This window comes from Artemia franciscana, chromosome 7 (genome assembly GCF_032884065.1).
Source record: "Artemia franciscana chromosome 7, ASM3288406v1, whole genome shotgun sequence".
NCBI lineage: Eukaryota > Metazoa > Arthropoda > Branchiopoda > Anostraca > Artemiidae > Artemia > Artemia franciscana.
Genome location: NC_088869.1, coordinates 22,065,606 through 22,083,844, shown reverse-complemented (window position 1 = coordinate 22,083,844; position 18,239 = coordinate 22,065,606). Strand labels below are relative to the sequence as shown.

The following is an 18,239-nucleotide window of genomic DNA, read 5'->3' as shown; positions in this document are numbered from 1 at the left end:
TGCAACAAATTCTATGAGGAAAATCAGCTTCACGAGAAGGAAAACCAATGTAAAACTTCAGGAAGAGAAAAACACAGATGTATCACGTTTCACGAACAAAAATCAGCACGCAACAAGCTCCACGAACAAAGATCAGCATGCAACAAATTCTATGAAGAAAATCAGTTTCACAAGAAGGAAAACCAATGTAAAATTTTTCAGAAGAGAAAAACACACATGTATCAAGTTTCACGAACAAAAATCAGAACGCAACAAGCTCCACGAACATAAGATCAGCATCTAACAAATTCTATGAGGAAAATCAGCTTCACGAGAAGGAAAACCAATGTAAAAGTTTCAGGAAGAGAAAAACACAGATGTATCACGTTTCACGAACAAAAATCAGCACGCAACAAGCTCCACAAGCAAAGATCAGCATGCAACAAATTCTATGAAGAAAATCAGTTTCACGAGAAGAAAAACCAATCTAAACTTTTCCGGAAGAGAAAAACACACATATATCAAGTTTCGCGAAAAAAATCAGCACGCAACAAGCTCCACGAACAAAGATCAGCATGCAACAAATTCTATGAGGAAAATCAGCTTCACGAGAAGGAAAACCAATGTAAAAGTTTCAGGACGAGAAAAACACAGATTTATCGCGTTTCACGAACAAAAATCAGCATGCAACAAGCTCCATGAAAAAAGATCAGCATGTAACAAATTCTATGAATCAAATCAGTTTCACGAGCAGAAAAGCCAAGGGACAAGTTTCACGAAGAGAAGAATCAACATGTAATCGGTTTCACGAAAAAAAATCAGCACTCAACAAGCTCCATGAACAAAGATCAGCACGCAACAAATTCTATGAAGAAAATCAGTTTTACGAGAAGGAAAACCAATGTGAAAGTTTCAGGAAGAGAAAACACACATTTATCAAGTTTCACGAACAAAAATCAGCACGCAACAAGCTCCACGAACAAAGATCAGTATGCAACAAATTCTATGAAGAAAATCAGTTTCACGAGAAGGAAAACCAATGTAAAATTTTTCGGAAGAAAAAAACACACATGTATCAAGTTTCACGAAAAAAATCAGCACGCAACAAGCTCCACGAACAAAGATCAGCATGCAACAAATTCTATGAGGAAAATCAGCTTCACGAGAAGGAAAACCAATGTAAAAGTTTCAGGAAGAGAAAAACACAGATGTATCACGTTTCACGAACAAAAATCAGCACGCAACAAGCTCCACGAACAAAGATCAGCATGTAACAAATTCTATGAAGAAAATCAGTTTCACGAGAAGAAAAGCCAAGGGACAAGTTTCACGACTAGAAGAATCAAGATATAATCAGTTTCACGAACAAAAATCAGCACACAACAAGCTCCATGAACAAAGATCAGCATGCAACAAATTCTATGAAGAAAATCAGTGTTACGAGAAGGAAAACCAATGTAAAAGTTTCAGGAAGAGAAGAACACACATATATCAAGTTTCACGAACAAAAATCAGCACGCAACAAGCTCAACAAACAAAGATCAGCATGAAACAAATTCTATGAAGAAAATCAGTTTCACGAGAAGGAAAACCAATGTAAAATTTTCCGGAAGAGAAAAACACACATGTATCAAGTTTCACGAAAAAAATCAGCACGCAACAAGCTCCACGAACAAAGATCAGCATGCAACAAATTCTATGAGGAAAATCAGCTTCACGAGAAGGAAAACCAATGTAAAAGTTTCAGGAAGAGAAAAACACAGATGTATCATGTTTCACGAACAAAAATCAGCACGCAACAAGCTCCACGAACAAAGATCAGCATGTAACAAATTCTATGAAGAAAATCAGTTTCACGAGAAGAAAAGCCAAGGGACAAGTTTCACGACTAGAAGAATCAAGATATAATCAGTTTCACGAACAAAAATCAGCACACAACAAGCTCCATGAACAAAGATCAGCATGCAACAAATTCTATGAAGAAAATCAGTGTTACGAGAAGGAAAACCAATGTAAAAGTTTCAGGAAGAGAAGAACACACATATATCAAGTTTCACGAACAAAAATCAGCACGCAACAAGCTCAACAAACAAAGATCAGCATGAAACAAATTCTATGAAGAAAATCAGTTTCACGAGAAGGAAAACCAACGTAAGATTTTCCGGAAGAGAAAAACACACATGTATCAAGTTTCACGAAAAAAATCAGCACGCAACAAGCTCCACGAACAAAGCTCAACATGTAACAAATTCTATGAGGAAAACCATTTTCACGAGAAGGAAAACCAATGTAAAAGTTTCAGGAAGAGAAAAACACAGATGTATCATGTTTCACGAACAAAAATCAGCACGCAACAAGCTCCACGAACAAAGATCAGCATGCAACAAATTCTATGAAGAAAATCAGTTTCACGAGAAGAAAAGCCAAGGGACAAGTTTTACAAAGAGAAGAATCAGCATGTAATCAGTTTCACGAACAAAAATCAGCACGCAACAAGCTCCATGAACAAAGATCAGCATGCAACAAATTCTATGAAGAAAATCAGTTTTAAGAGAAGGAAAACCAATTTAAAAGTTTCAGGAAGAGAAAAAACACATGTATCAATGGACGCAGGGACCTTAGTAGTCAAGAAGCGTCGTTAATTCTTAAATAATAAATAAAAACACATGTATCAATTTTAACGAACAAAGATCAGCATGCAACAAATTCTATGAAGAAAATCAGCTTCACGAGAAGGAAAACCAATGTAAAAGTTTCAGGAAGAGAAGAACACACATGTATCAAGTTTCACGAACAAAAATCAGCACGCAACAAGCTCAGCGAACAAAGATCAGCATGCAACAAATTCTATGAAGAAAATCAGTTTCACGAGGACAAAAACCAATGGACAAGTTTCACGAAGAGAAGAATCAACATGTAATCAGTTTCACGAACAAAAACTCAGCATGAAACAGGTGGCACGTACAAAACTTCAATACGAAACAAGTTTCATGAACAAAATAAGTTTTACGTGGAGAAAAATCAATGTACAAGTTCCACCATGAGAAAAATCAACATCCAGCAAGTTTCACGAACAAAAATCAGCATGCAACAAGTTCCCTGAACAAAATCAGTTACACGAAGAGAAAATCAATGTAAAAGTATCACCAAGAGAAAATTCATCATCTAAAAAGTTTCACCAAAAAAAATCGGCACGCAGCAAGTTCCACAGATGAAAATCAGCACGCAACAAGTTCCATAAACAAAATAAGTTACACAATGAGAAATATCAACTTACAAGTTTCACGAAAAGAAAAATCAAATGTACCAAGATTCGCAAAAAAATCAGCACGCAACAATATCCAAGAACACAAATCAGCACACAAAAAGTTATATGAATAAAATCAGTTTCACGAGAAGAAAAGTCAATGTACAAGTTTCACGAACAAGATACAACAAGTTTACGAACGAAAATCAGTAAAAACAAGTTTTCTGATAAAAAATCAGTACATAACCAGATCTGTGAACAAAATCAGTTTCACGATGAAAAAAAAATCGATATAAGATTCTCACGAAGAAAATAGTCAATATGCAACCAGTTCCACGAACAGAAATCAGTACGTAACATGTTCCATGAACAAAATCGCTTTCACGAGGTGAAAAATAAACGTACAAGTTTAACGAATAAAAAAAAACCTGCAACCAGTTCCACGAACAAAAATCAGGACGAACCAAGTTCTATGAACAAAATCAGTTTCACGAGGATAAATATCAATGTAAAAGTCTTATGAAGAGGAAAATCAACATGCAACAAGTTCCACGAACAAAAATCAGCATGCATCAAGTTCTGTGTACAAAAATTCAGCACACAATAAGTTCCTTGAAAGAAATCAGTTTCACGAGGATGAAAACCAATGTTCAAGTTTCACGAAGAGAAAAATCAGCATCCAACAGGTATAACAAACAATAATAAGCACGCAACCAGTTCCACGAACTAAAATTATCACGCAATAAGTTCCCATGAACAAAATCAGCACGCAGCTAGTTCCATGAACAAAATCAGTTTTACGAGGATAAATATCACTGTACAAGTTCTATGAAAAGAAAAATCAGCATACAACACGTTTCACGAACAAAAATCAGCAGCAACAGGTTCCTTGAATAAAATCAGTTTCACAAGGAGAAAAACCAATGTTCAAGTTTCATGAAGAGGAAAATCAGTATGCAACAAGTATTACGAACAATAACAAGCATGCAAGAAGTTCCGCGAACAAAAATCATCACGCAAAAAGTTCCGGCGAACAAAATCAGTTTCACGAAGACAAATCAACAAGCAATAAGTTTCACGAACAAAATTAGCATGCAAAAAGGCCCACGGATAAAAAATTGGCACGCAACAAGTCCTATGAACAACATCAGTTTCATGAGGAGAAAAATCAATGTACAATTTTTACGAAGAGAAACATAACAAGCAACAAGTTTCACAAACAAAAATGAGCACGCAACAAGTTCTACGAAAAAAAACATCAGACAACAATTTTCATTAACAAAATCCTGCTTAAAGTTAAGGTGGGAGGTGTTAAAGAAATTGTCCAATGGCGGGGGAACTGAAATCTAACATCCAGTCAAAGAAATGAGGCATGATCATTAACACGTCGTAGAAGTAGCTCTTAATATGGTTTTAATTTATTTATAATAACAACCCCCTCCCCCTCTGTAATTGCTTTCTAGGGTTGAAACTCTTAATTTGGTTGAAATTTATCTCTAATAACAAGCCTCCCCTCTGGAACTGGATGTAAGGGGGGCCCCCGAATTGGATATTGGGGGTTATCGCTTCAATTGTTCGCTAGGGTTCCATTGGAATTGATTTCTAGGCCCACAGTGGAATTGGAAGCTAGGGGACCCCGGTGGAATTTCTTACTAGGGGGCGTGTCAGCCACAAATTGTCACGGTTGCGCGAATATGCACAGACTTGGTTCAAATAAACAAGACATTTTCATTAAGACCTCTCAGAAATAACTCTTAATGTGTCATAAATTTACCTCTAATAACAAGTTCCCCCTCTTGAATTGGTTGCTAGGAACCCCGCCTTTCTTTAATTAACGCTTGTTTTTCTTATATTTTATCCTATACCAGATTTTTCTACATTTTATTCATTTTTTGAGTTTTGACTTCTTTTTCCGTGATTTCATGGTTCATTTTGCTTATATTTTATTATTTATACGATTTTTCACCTTTTTTTTCCGTTTGTCGAATTTTAACTGCCCTTTCTGTGATCTAATGATTTTATAACTTTTTTCTATAAACAAAACTTTTATTTACAATAGAAAGTTTGTATCTTTGTAGATTTCTTTTTCCAGGATGAATCTTTAATAGAAACAGTCTACAAAATCAAACATCTAAAGCCAATATGTAGCATCTGCTATGTAACTCAGCCTGTCTAGATTACAATAGAAAATTAATAACATTGTAATAGGCAGAATTATCTATTAGAGTGAAAATTAATAGGATTGGGATGCTTTTGCACTCTCATATGGAAAGGGTTGGAGCATGTAATCAATTTAATCATTGTATTAAGCGGGACATGGGAATTCCCCTTGCGGGAAATTGGTTAGAATATATTAGCCGAATCATAATATTAGAAAGGCTTTCATTGTCCACCTAGTTAATGCTCCATTCCATTGGATGGAAATGCCCTTTCGAGTCCTAATAGGGACAAAAACCTTTAGAATATAAAGGTCGCCTGATAGAAACGTATTAAAAGAAAAATAAAATCGAAAAAGAAAAAACGCCTTGAGAGAAAAAGAAATTCCGAAAAAAAAATCTTAAGGTATTATGTGACACCCATGTGTCTACCATCATTACGTACACGCGAGCGCTGTCATTACGTAGCACCCATGTGTGCCCCCAGTTATTATGTAAAACCCACTGTAAAATTGTGTCACATCCCACGTGTGCATCGTCATTACTTAACGCCCCACGTGTTTGATGCCATTACGTGATATCTCACGCTTGCCATCCACATGTGAATCGCTATTACGTAACACCCACGTGTAAGATTGTGTCAAATCCCATGGTTTCTACCGTCATTACGTAACATCCCATGTTTGGGATCTGTCATTAAATCACATTCCACGTGTGCCCCTCATCATTACGTAACACTCACGTTTAACATTGCGTCACATCCCTTGTGTCCGCTGCCATTATGTGCCATCTCACGTATGCACTGCCATTACGTAAAACCGGCGTGTGCACCGCCATTACATAACACCCACGTCTGCGCTGTCATTCCTTAGCACCCACTAGTGCCCCCCGTCATTAAGTAACAATTACTTGTGTGTCGTGTTCAGTTACAAGTTGGGGTTCCCCACGTGCCCTGACGTATAGTATGTCGTGTGAGATTACGCCACTTCCAATAAATCCATCGAGTCACGCAAGATTGCGTGACCCTGAACTGTAATTACATAATTAAAACCTGCATCGCTTAGAAAACATTCCCTATGACGTAACGTAAAGGGGGACGCTATAGTAAAACACAGGTTTGCGTAATAACGACTTAAGGGGCTAGTAGCTCCATTTGTAGACCCCATATGGGCGTCACGGGACGTGGAACCCTTTCACTACAAAGACCAAAGTGAGTTCTCAATGTGCCCGTTCTACAGACAACTTTTCAGGCTCTTGCATGCTAAGTTGACTACAATGATGGAGATAGCCTTGGACCTTGCCTCACAATTCTTAGCCATTTCGCTTCTATCAGTTGCAGATATTGATCTAGCAAATATGTTTTTCCCAGGGCAGGGAAGAGCTCCATCCAAGTAAAGGGAAGTCAGTGATTATATGTATATTCTTCTGAATATTCCTCTAGTTCATCTGAAGCATATCTCATAGGAAATTGAAAGTGTGGGTCTATTAATGGTTTCTTTAAGTCTTAGTAGTCTTCCCATAAAATACCCCCGTACATCCTTGAGACACCCTAACCGTTATTTTGTTGTTTTTGTTTTTTGGATAGAATGTATATAATAACAATTTGTTTTTTAGTACCTGCATGATTGTTTAGGAACTAATTTTATAACCTACACAACTGAGACTGCGAGACTAATTAAATATCCTTTAGATAATTCTCAGATTTTTTACTCTTTAATATTTCTCTGCTGTACGAGCCATAATTACTGTTTGGCCGGATAAAATACCAAAATCAGTATTTTGCCATGTCATGTTCCCTTTCTATGCTTCAAAAGGGTGTTAAATCTTTAAATTCCTGTCTGAATCAATTAGCTGTTATGACCTGCAGCAATTTGATACGTAAGGACCATCTAGGACCACCTTCTCCAGAATAATAGGAAATTTCATATTTTGTAGCTTTAAAGATCATCTGCCATCGCTCATACAGGACCAACAGTAGATTCTAGCAAGTATTCTTTTTTATTTTATTCATTTTTTATTAAATTTTATTATATTTCATCATTAAAATTGCATCCCTTTTTGCGGGTGTTTAGGCCCTTTTTCTTAATACATACAGATTTGTGTACGGTTACATTTTCTGATGAGCAAATTCAAAATTATTTAGGTTTGTAGATTTAGAATCCATTTAATTTATCGATTCTATTGATGCATATATTGTAATAAAAACTTCAGTGTTCCGAGTTTTTCTTTCTTTTGACAAGGGTAGTTTTTTACTCACAAATTGTTAGTACTATCTGTTTGACCCAGGGCAGTCTTAAATCTTAAGGAAGCTATCTACCGCCTTCCTAATCCTATTCCTTAAATTCAAGTTTGATGTTCTAACAACATTGCTTCGAGGATAATAAACATCGCTAAAAATACGACAAAATATATTTTGCCCAAACAATAGGGCCTTAGATATTTTATTGAGGAAAGGAGAGTTCAGAAATATCGAAAAGTGATTTTAGTGTCATCTTTTTACAGTTTTCAAGCGCAGTTCTTAAAACTTTTTTTTAAGACTGGATGTATCCTTAGAAAAAAATTCACCACCACTAAATAGGGGGGAGAGTATACAATAAATTTTTGTACTATCGAATTCACGCATGTCATCCAACACAACTGATAAAACAATCGGCAGTCCGAGCCGATAAAGTAGTAAAATCCCAAAGATGGATCCCGTGAAAAAACTGTACGAATTGCGAGACTATAACATAGCACGTATATAGGCTATATACGTTTTACCCTTTCATGTCGGTTATTTCATTAAGCTATATACATCGAACTAAAACTTCTGTGACATATACAATTACCCCAAGTGTTTTCGTTGTAGCATAGAAGAGAAATAGAATTCGTTGGACAAGTACTGAGAAAATTGGGGAATGCTTGCACCGTTTTGGAGTATGTTTTTCTTGACTATAGCTTTTGATCAGCCTAATGTAAATTACTTGTTTATTTCTTTTCTCAGCATTCCCAAAATATTGATTTACGACTAAAAAAATATGGCCATAATTTCAAACGAAAATTACCCTTAAGTTTTGCTAAAAAAAAAAAGTTTTTATTTATTAATATCTTTATTTCTTAACATCTTCATTTAATTTAATATCTTAATTCAATTTAATATCTTTATTTATAAAGATATTTCTTAATATCTTTATTTATTAATATCTGCTGAAGAAATAATTTTAGAACATGGATATAACTTGGAACCAATTGGACAAAGTGTCTCCACAGAGGTATGCTCCACTCCTTTTTTACACTATCTGAGTGAAAACTACTCCTAAAAATGCTATACTTAGGAGAAATTACTTCATATATTGGAACCTGCAGTCCCAAGTTAAAAATTTTGAAACAAAACTATACTTCACCAAAAAAGTATGATACGACTAGAAAGGAGCTGAACTTATTAAAAAATCATATTATTCATTTAATAAATGTTTCTAACTTCCTTACATTCTGAATTACTTTTGAGTTTCTGAACTACACATGCATTTAAATATAAAAGCCTGGCACAAACATCACGGTAGCTTTCTAGTTTCAGTTCGTTTAATTCTTGCTGCTGAAGAGGGATATAGTTTCTACATTGTTTGTGGTGTAGTAATGGGTTTTACTTACGTAAAACCCACGTTTACTGCTTACGTTTCGTCCTGAAGAAAAATTTTGACTTATCACAAACAGTCACAAACAGTTTTTGACATATCACATACATCACAAACAGTCATACACTGTTTGTGTTGTAGTAATGGGTTTTAATTATATATATATATATATATATATATATATATATATATATATATATATATATATATATATATATATATATATATATACCGGGACACAGGGAATATAAATGACGACCGGGACACTCAAAGATAAATTACAGACTGGGACACCGGGACACAAATGACGACCGTGACACAGGGAATATAAATGACGACCGGGACACAGGGACACAACTACAACAGGGACGCCGGGGGGCACAGGGAGATATAAAAATGACGACGGCGACACAGGGATAGATCTGAATACGGATTGTTTTTCCCATGGACAATTATATGTTGCATGTTCAAGAGTCGGTAAACCTGACAATCTATTTATATGCACAGACAATGGGACAGCGAAGAATGTTGTATATTCGCAAGTTTTACGTAGTTAAAAACATATATATATATATATATATATATATATATATATATATATATATATATATATATATATATATATATATATATATATATACATATATATATATATATATATATATATATATATATATATATATATATATATATATATATATATTCACAGGTGGGACACAGGGACACAACTACAATGGCGCGTAACTAATATGGTGCTTAACGACTTACGCGCGCAGGGGGGGGCTTGGGGGGGTGAAGCGCCCCCACCAACTGGGTGTTGGGGTGGCACGACCCTACAATGGCAACAGCCTAGGAAGCTGCTCAAAAAAAAGCTGCTCAAAAAGAGAGCTTCCAAAAAGAAAGCTGCTGCACAAAAAAAAAACTAAAAAAAAAAGAAAAAAACTAAAAAAACTAAAAAAAAAGGTAAAAACCAAAAAAAAACAAAAAGAAAAAAAGGGGAAAAACACAAAAATTTATTTCATCATATACCAATTCAAAAACGAATGTATATACAGACCAGGACACCGGGACACAAATGACGACCGGGGCACAGGGAATATAAATGACGACCGGGATACTCAAAGAGAAATTACAGACTGGGACACCGGGACACAAATGACGACCGGGACACAGTGACACAACTACAACGGGGACGCCGGGGAGCACAGGGGGATATATAAATGACGACGGCGACACAGAAAATGTTTGATTAGCAGTCCATCAACAAAGCTCAAGGGCAATCATTAGAATCATGAGGTATAGATCTGAATACGGATTGTTTTTCCCATGGACAATTATATGTTGCATGTTCAAGAGTCGGTATACCTGGCAATCTATTTATATGCACAGACAATGGGACAGCGAAGAATGTTGTATATTCCCAAGTTTTACGTTGTTAAAAACATATATATATATATATATATATATATATATATATATATATATATATATATATATATATATATATATATATATATATATATATATATATATATATATATATATATATATATATATATATATATATGTATATACATGTGTTTACATTTCGTGCTGAAGAAAAATTTTGGTACGAATAATCATTTGGTGTTTTTCACACTTTGGCATTCTAGAACCTGTCTGAGAAGGCGAAAAGGCTAACTGTTATTGTCCTAAATGGAAGTCTCTTGTTCGAAAGGGCCATAGTCCATGGGACCTATTGAAGCCTAAGAATGATTTCCTAAAAGCCTAAGAATAAAATTAAAACTTCTACCCTGTTATATATCAAAAATTTCAAACATTGAATTTGAAAATTGAAAGCAAATTGAAGACAAAGAACAATTTTTACAATGAATACAAAAATAGAATACCTTATTCATACTATCCTTCAAGTAGTGCGCTTGAAATCAATTCGAAGTAACTAATACTATTAAACATATTGACCAGCCCATGATCATCTGTTGCGTCCCAATAACTCTAGAGCGTTTTTACTCAAGCATAAAAGACACATGTTTAAAAAAGAAGATGATAATTGATTTTAGTAGTGTAACAACCAATCATACAATACAATTTAATGTTTAAGAACATGCAAGTAAGCACATTTTCAAAGACAAATGGTCTACAAGAGAATCTATTCCTCCTGGCTCCAGCCCAGAAAAGATATTATCCTACTGTTTTCTAAAATATATAGAACCAAATCAGTTCTACATCGTCATTGCTCCTCTGTAAATATCATGACTTCATTGTTTATTCTGTTATTTTCCATGATTTTCATTATGGAATGAAAAATATAAATTACTCGTCTATATTTCGTACGAGCTACATTTTTAAGACTTAAAGTCTTTTTAAGTCTTTAAGTCATGTGCTGCGAAATTCTTCTCAATGGTCGTCTCTCTGCACTTGTTAAACTGATAGGACAATAGTTGCCCCAACTCACCCCTGACCCTTTTTTTGTGAGGTGGACGGTCTTGGTCTCAAACCAAGAAGTCGGAAAATATCTGTCTTAACATTCAGCGTATAAGATCCAAGTAACCAGTAACGTTTTGAGACGACTGAACCCAAAACTAAAGAACAAAGAAATAACTGATATCCACTATGATTTATGCGCCACGATAAGGTGAAGAGCATTAGTATATCTACGTAATCATAAAATATTTTCTTGTTAAATGGTATATGACAAGATCCTGTAGAAAATATTTGAAAGTGGTTTATGCACGTCTTTCATTACTTCGGCTTCTCTTCCTTTAGATCCTATTTTGTTTCAACGCTGTTTACTAGACTACAGCTATAGGTTCAACCCTAATAAGTCATGGTGCATATTAAAACTGTTTTGGAGATTCGGCATTTTCTAAGATTTTATAAATAAATACAGTACATTGTGTATTTGTGGAATTTACAAGAAATTAGAAAAAAGAGAAGGGGGTGGTTTAAAAGAAAACAGCTTTTATCGTCTAAAATAAAGTCATTGTTTTATAAATTAGTTGACTGTTAAATTTAGGTTAAAATCGATCTTTTTTGTTCTCAGTCTTGTTTTATCACGCATTTTACGGCTTATAATCTTTCCCTCAGTATGAACTACTAGCTATCAGTCTTAGCAAGACATGGACTAAGTACGGACTGCCAAAATCTAATTTTCACTTATATTTCAGAGGACTTTTACTAAAAACACGGAAACAAGTTGCATATTCTGGCACCCATAAAATTTAATGATAACTTAGCATCAGGGATGTAGCTTGCTACATCCGTGGTATCATCGGAATATCAATCGGGTTAATAGTAAAATTAATAGTAATCAATAATAAAATCAATAGTAAAAATAGTAAAATAATATTGATGGCATGAAATCACACAATGAATTTTAAAGAAAAGATATTCATATAGACTTGCCTAAGGATACACCCGTATACACACAAATGTTTCGAGTAGGATCAGAAGTCTCTAAAGTCAGGATAGTAATTTACCAATTCCGATATCAAACAATTCGTGGTAAAGAACTGTAGCAAGGAGCGACCCGGCTCAATAGTAAACGAAACTCTAAAAAATGGAATTTTGATGCTAATAGATACGCCTAAAGAATTGGATTTTTATGCTGATTTTAAATATATAAGTTTCATCAAATTTAGTCTTACTCATCAAAAGTTACGAGCCTGGGAAAATTTGCCTTGTTCTGGAAAATAGGGGAAACACTCCCTAAACGTCATACGATCTTAACAAAAATCGCACCATCGCATCTAGCGTATCAGAGAACCCTACTGTAGAAGTTTCAAGCTCGTATCTATAAAAATGTGGAACTTAGTATTTTTTCCCAGAACACCGATCACGGGCACGTGCTTATTTGTTTTTTCTTGTTTTGTTTTTTTTTTTTTATTCCAGGGGTGATCGTATCGGCCAAGTGGTCCTAGAATGTCGCGAGAGAGCTCATTCTAACGGAAATTAGTGCCCTTTTTAAAATACCAAAACATTGGAGGGCACCTAACCCCCCCCCCACGCTCATTTTTTCTCAAAGTCAACGGATCAGAATTTTGAGATAGTCATTTTGTTCAGCATAACCGAAAAACACAATAACTATGGCTGACTTACCCCCCCCCCCCCCCACAGTTCCCAGGGGAGGGGCTGCAAGTTACAAACTTTGACCAGCGTTTACATGCAGTAATGGTTATTCGGAAGTGTACAGACCTTTTCAGGGGGATTTTTTGGCTGGGGAGGGGGGTTGAGGCGAGGGGGCTACGTGGGAGGATCTTCCATTGGAGAAATTTGCCAAGGGAGAAGGGAAATTCCATGAAGGAGGCGCAAAATTTTCTAGCATTATTTTTCAAAAAACAATAAAAAAATAAATATGAACAAGGTTTTTCCACTGAAAGTAAGAACCAGCATTAAAACTTAAAACGAACTGCGATTATTACGCATATGGGCGGTTCATCTCTTCCTAAATACCTCGTTCCTTACGCTAAAGTATTTTTAGCAATTTCAACTATTTAATCTACAGGCTTTGGGATTCAGGGGTCAATCTTAAAGAATTGGGACAACATTAAAGCTTTAGTGTAAAGAGCAAAGTACTAACGAAGGGCAAACTCCCACATATACATAATAAAAATACACGAATATAGAAGTTCGTTACGTAAGTTAATTTGTAAGTTACGTATATTTGTTACTAATAAAAAAGTTCATTATAAATTAAAAATTATAGTTGCCTCTTTAAGTAACCGAAAAATTGGAGGGCAACTAGGCCTCCTCTCCCACCCTTTTTCTCAAAATATGTTTGATCAAAACTAAGAGAAAACCATTTAGCAAAAAAAATAATACGCAAATTTCGTTTTAATTATTCATTTGCGGAGAGCCAAAATCAAACATGCATTAATTCAAAAACGTTCAGAAATTAAATAAAGAAAAACAAGTTTTTTTAAGGGAAAGTAAGGAGCGACATTAAAACTTAAAAAACGAACAGAAATTACTCTGTGTATGAAAGGGGCTGTTCCTTCCTCAACGTCCCGCTCTTTACGCTAAAGTTATTTACTGTTTTATAAAGTAGAATTGAGAGAAAAATTCAAACTTTAGAGTAAAGAGCGGGTCGTTGAGGAAGGAACAGCCCCTTTCATACACGGAGTAATTTCTTTTCGTTTTAAGTTTTAATGTCGCTCCTTACTTTCAGTTAAAAAAAAAATTATTTCATCCAATAAACAACTTAATAAAACATATGACATGATAGTATCTCCAGTATATAACGCAGAACAACCACGGAAACCACGGATACTTAGACAACTGTAGATAATAGCAAAACATCTTTTTTTCTACTTTTTTTATTCCGATGAGTATATGTTTTGGTTCTTGGAGGTTGGTCTGGGTAATAAATAAATCAATATAATATAATTTCTCTCCCGCTAATTTCATGCTGTCTTTGCTATTCTATTAATTTTCCTGAGCATTGAAGTTAGCAATAGACATACTCAATTTCAGACACCTTTACATTCTTTTGGAACCAACATCGCAAAGCTGCTATCAAACAGTTCGTGGTAACGAACTGTAGTAAGGAGCGACCCGGCTCAATAGTAAACGAAACTCTAAAAAACGGAATTTTGATGCTAAAAGATACATCCGAAAAATTGAATTTTCATGCTAATTTTAAATATATAAGTTTCATCAAATTTAGTCTTTGTCATCAAAAGTTACGAGCCTGAGAAAATTTGCCTTGTTTTGGAAAATAGGGGAAAACATCCCCTAAAAGTCATAGAATTTTAACGAAAATCACACCATCGCATTCAGTGTTCCAGAGCGATAATTTCAAGCTCCTATCTACAAAAATGTGGAATTTCGTATTTTTTGCCAGAAGACAGATCACGGTTGCGTGTTTATTTGTTGTTGTTTTTTTCCCAGGGGTCATCGTATCGACCAAGTGGTCCTAGAATGTCGCAAGAGGGCTCATTCTAACGGAAATGAAAAGTTCTAGTGCCCTTTTTAAGAGATCAAAAAATTGGAGGGCATCTAGGCCCCCTCCCACGCTCATTTTTTCCCCAAAGTCAACGGATCAAAATTTTGAGATAGCCATTTTGTTCCGCATAGTGGAAAACCATAATAACTATGTCTTTGGGGATGACTTACTCCCCCACAGTCCCTGGGGGAGGGGCTGCAAGCTACAAACTTTGATCAGTGTTTACATACAGTAATGGTTATTGGGAAGTGTATAGACGTTTTCAGGGGGATTTTTTGGTTTGGGGTGGGGTTGAGGGTAGGGAGCTATGTGGGAGGATCTTTCCTTGGAGGAATACGTCATGGGGGAAGAGAAATTCAATGAAAAGGGCGCGGGATTTTCAAGCATTAGGCTACTATAAAAAAAAAAAACAATGAAAAAATAAAAATGAAAAAGTTTTTTCAATTGAAAGTAAGGAGTAGCATTAAAACTTAAAACGAACAGAGATTATTACGAATATGAGGGTTCTAAAAATACTTTAGCATAAAGAGCGAGGTATTTAGGAGGTGATAAATACCTCGCTCTTTATGCTAAAGTATTTTTAGTAATTTCAACTATTTATTCTACGGCCTTTCTAATCAGGGGTCATTCTTAAAGAATTAGGACAAAACTTAAGATTTAGTGTAAAGAGCGAGGTATTAACGAGGGTAAAAACCCCCTCATATACATAATAAAAATATAAGAATATAAAAGTTTGTTACGTAAGTTAATTTTTAAGTTACGTATATTTTTTACTAATAAAAATGTTCGTTAAAAATTAAAAGGGGTCTCCTTCCCCACCCCTTATTTCTCAAAATCGTCTGATCAAAACTAAGAGAAAGCCATTTAGCCAAATAAAGAATTAATATGCAAATTTCTTTTTAATAGTTTATATGTGGAGAGCCAAAATCAAACATGTATTAATTCAAAAACGTTCAGAAATTAAATAAAAAAAACTAATTTTATCAACTGAAAGAAAGGAGCGACATTAAAACTTAAAACGAACAGAAATTACTCCGTATATGAAATGGGTTGTCCCCTCCGCAATCCCTCGCTCTTTACGCTAAAATTTGACTGTTTGCCACAATTCTACTTTTTAAAGCAATTAAAAACTTTAGCGTAAAGAGCGAGGGATTGCGGAGGGGACAACCCATTTCATATACGGAGTAATTTCTGTTCGTTTTAAGTTTTAATGTCGCTCCTTATTTTCAGTTGAAAAAACTAGTTTTTTTATTTAATCTCGATTCCAGATCCAATGAGCCCCGACCTGGACATTGAAGAACCATCTTTATTGTTACCAAAAAAAGTTAAAAGGAAAATATCGTCATAATGCGAATGAAAAAAGTTCGTTCTTAGATTCTTTTTTCTGTAAACTCTTTTACTTTGGAGATTAGTTCTACCTTACCGAATGGGTTTTTTCCCCTCACCTACGCGGCAACTAAGGCTTGATTTATGTGTGCTATATCCATTTGAAAAGAGCGAAAACAGATCATTTGGATTTGTAGAAAAGCAAATGTCCAAAAAATTTATCTATAATGTTTCCAACTGAAAACACAAAGTGGAAATTCCGATCTCTCATTGGGGAAAGTAATTCGACCATTGTCTGTACTTCTATATCCAAAGGGAAAACTACTTATGGGGAAGATTTTATTAAGTTGCGAAACCTCCCAGACCAATTCACTCTTTTCTTTTCATATCCTGTTCCTTAGCAATGCTAGATACTTTATGACCTTCACCAAATCTGGCCAATATTGAAATACCTGGAGGCGTTTTTAATCGAAAATTTGAGTACCGATTGGTTGAAAATTACAAACTAAAACAGAAGTAGGCTATTCACCTTTTGGGGCTAACAGGTATTCCATGAGTTATACTGTTTGTTAGTGGTTCCAAGCATTTGCAATCTTGCTGTCCGCTAATTGCTTAGTTGTTTCTTCTTCCTAAAAAGAAGCAGAAATACAAAATCGATCCACCAAGGCCGTATTCAGGGAAGGGGTCAGGGGGCTTGAACCCCCATCGGAATGTTTGCTCGACTCGTTAAAACGTAATAAAAATAAATAAAAAGTCATTTTTTATTTTTGCACCCCTCCCCCCAAACAACAATCCTGGATATGGTTCTGTGTTCCGTTGCATCCTAAAATATCACTCTGCAAACCTAATTTGAATTTAAACTAGCATCAGAGCCCTAGTACGACAGGCGCAAAAAAGGGAAAAATGAAAATCGTAGAATACCTTCTTTCGAAAGAACCAGACAAAAAATCAACAAAATTTGGAGATTACTCATCTTCCCCCCCCCCTACAAAAAGGAATAGTTTCTTCTGAAATTTTAGCTTCTATCCCTCAGGTGCGATACAATTGCCGGGACTATGTACGAAGTTCATCATTATGTTAAATAGATATTCTGACTCTATGTGCAATGCAAAATATTCAGTTGGGTTCAGGATTTAATTACCAACTGTATAATAGTAGTAAGGGGGGCAATACTAAAGAAGATACACCCTTATTCGGGCACTAAAGATTGCCTATACTAAACTAGAGCATTGACCTACTTACATAACCATACTGAAACAGAGGTACCTCATTACCGTAAACGGTTTACCTAGTAACTAAATCCGGTGAATGACCTACACATTCCTATGTGGGTATGATTAACAACATAAAGTAAATCGTTTCATTTAATTTCAAGTTGGACTCATATAATTTATGATATAATATTCAACCTTACCTAAGAGCATCTATCATATGCATAATGTAACCACTTGTATCTTCACATGCATGAGAATGAGTGCTTCAACGCTTCTTTTGCAGGGAACTTACGATCATCCATGTCCCATTCTCAAAGGAGTCCAATACCCTTTCCCCAACTTCTCCCCTTTCTTTTTTGTACTTATTTTTTTGCATTAGTCTTTTTCGTGACTTAGCAATGTTTCAACTTTTTTTTCATGTCTTAAAATGACACAAAACATACTTAAACAAAAAAAATTCATACGTGATATTTTGGAAATGCAAAATAAAGATGATATAGATATGTCAGTCGTGATTGCTCCTATTAGAAAAATAATGCTTATAGTAACACTTTCCTTTTTTTACTTATAATTTTTGGGACTGAGTTTTTTCAGACAAACAGACACAGAGAGTGACAGGGAGAGATAAAACACATAGAAACGCAAAGAATTAGACATATAAACACACAAATACTGACACAGAAACATGCAAACACCCGCTGAGACACACAGGCAGGGTGAGAGAGACAATCAAAGAGCCGCTCAGACCCATAGGCACAG

General features: G+C 35.1%; 1 protein-coding gene and 1 long non-coding RNA gene across 3 annotated transcripts in view; both read right to left on the bottom strand.

Moving 5' to 3' along the window:
- LOC136028998 (uncharacterized) overlaps window positions 1-18,239 on the bottom strand; it is a 148,745-nt gene that overhangs the window by 106,918 nt on the left and 23,588 nt on the right. The gene's annotated exons all lie outside the window — the stretch shown is intronic.
- LOC136028613 (uncharacterized) overlaps window positions 1-18,239 on the bottom strand; it is a 90,356-nt gene that overhangs the window by 64,245 nt on the left and 7,872 nt on the right. The window contains exon 1 of one of the 2 annotated variants that reach the window (XM_065706441.1): window positions 10,886-11,153. The exons of the other annotated variant lie outside the window; for it this stretch is intronic. Within the exon in view, the coding sequence (XP_065562513.1) occupies window positions 10,886-10,894 (9 nt within the window). The 5' untranslated portion in view covers window positions 10,895-11,153. Of the gene's footprint in view, window positions 1-10,885; window positions 11,154-18,239 lie in introns of those variants that run through there. 2 annotated transcript variants of the gene reach the window in all.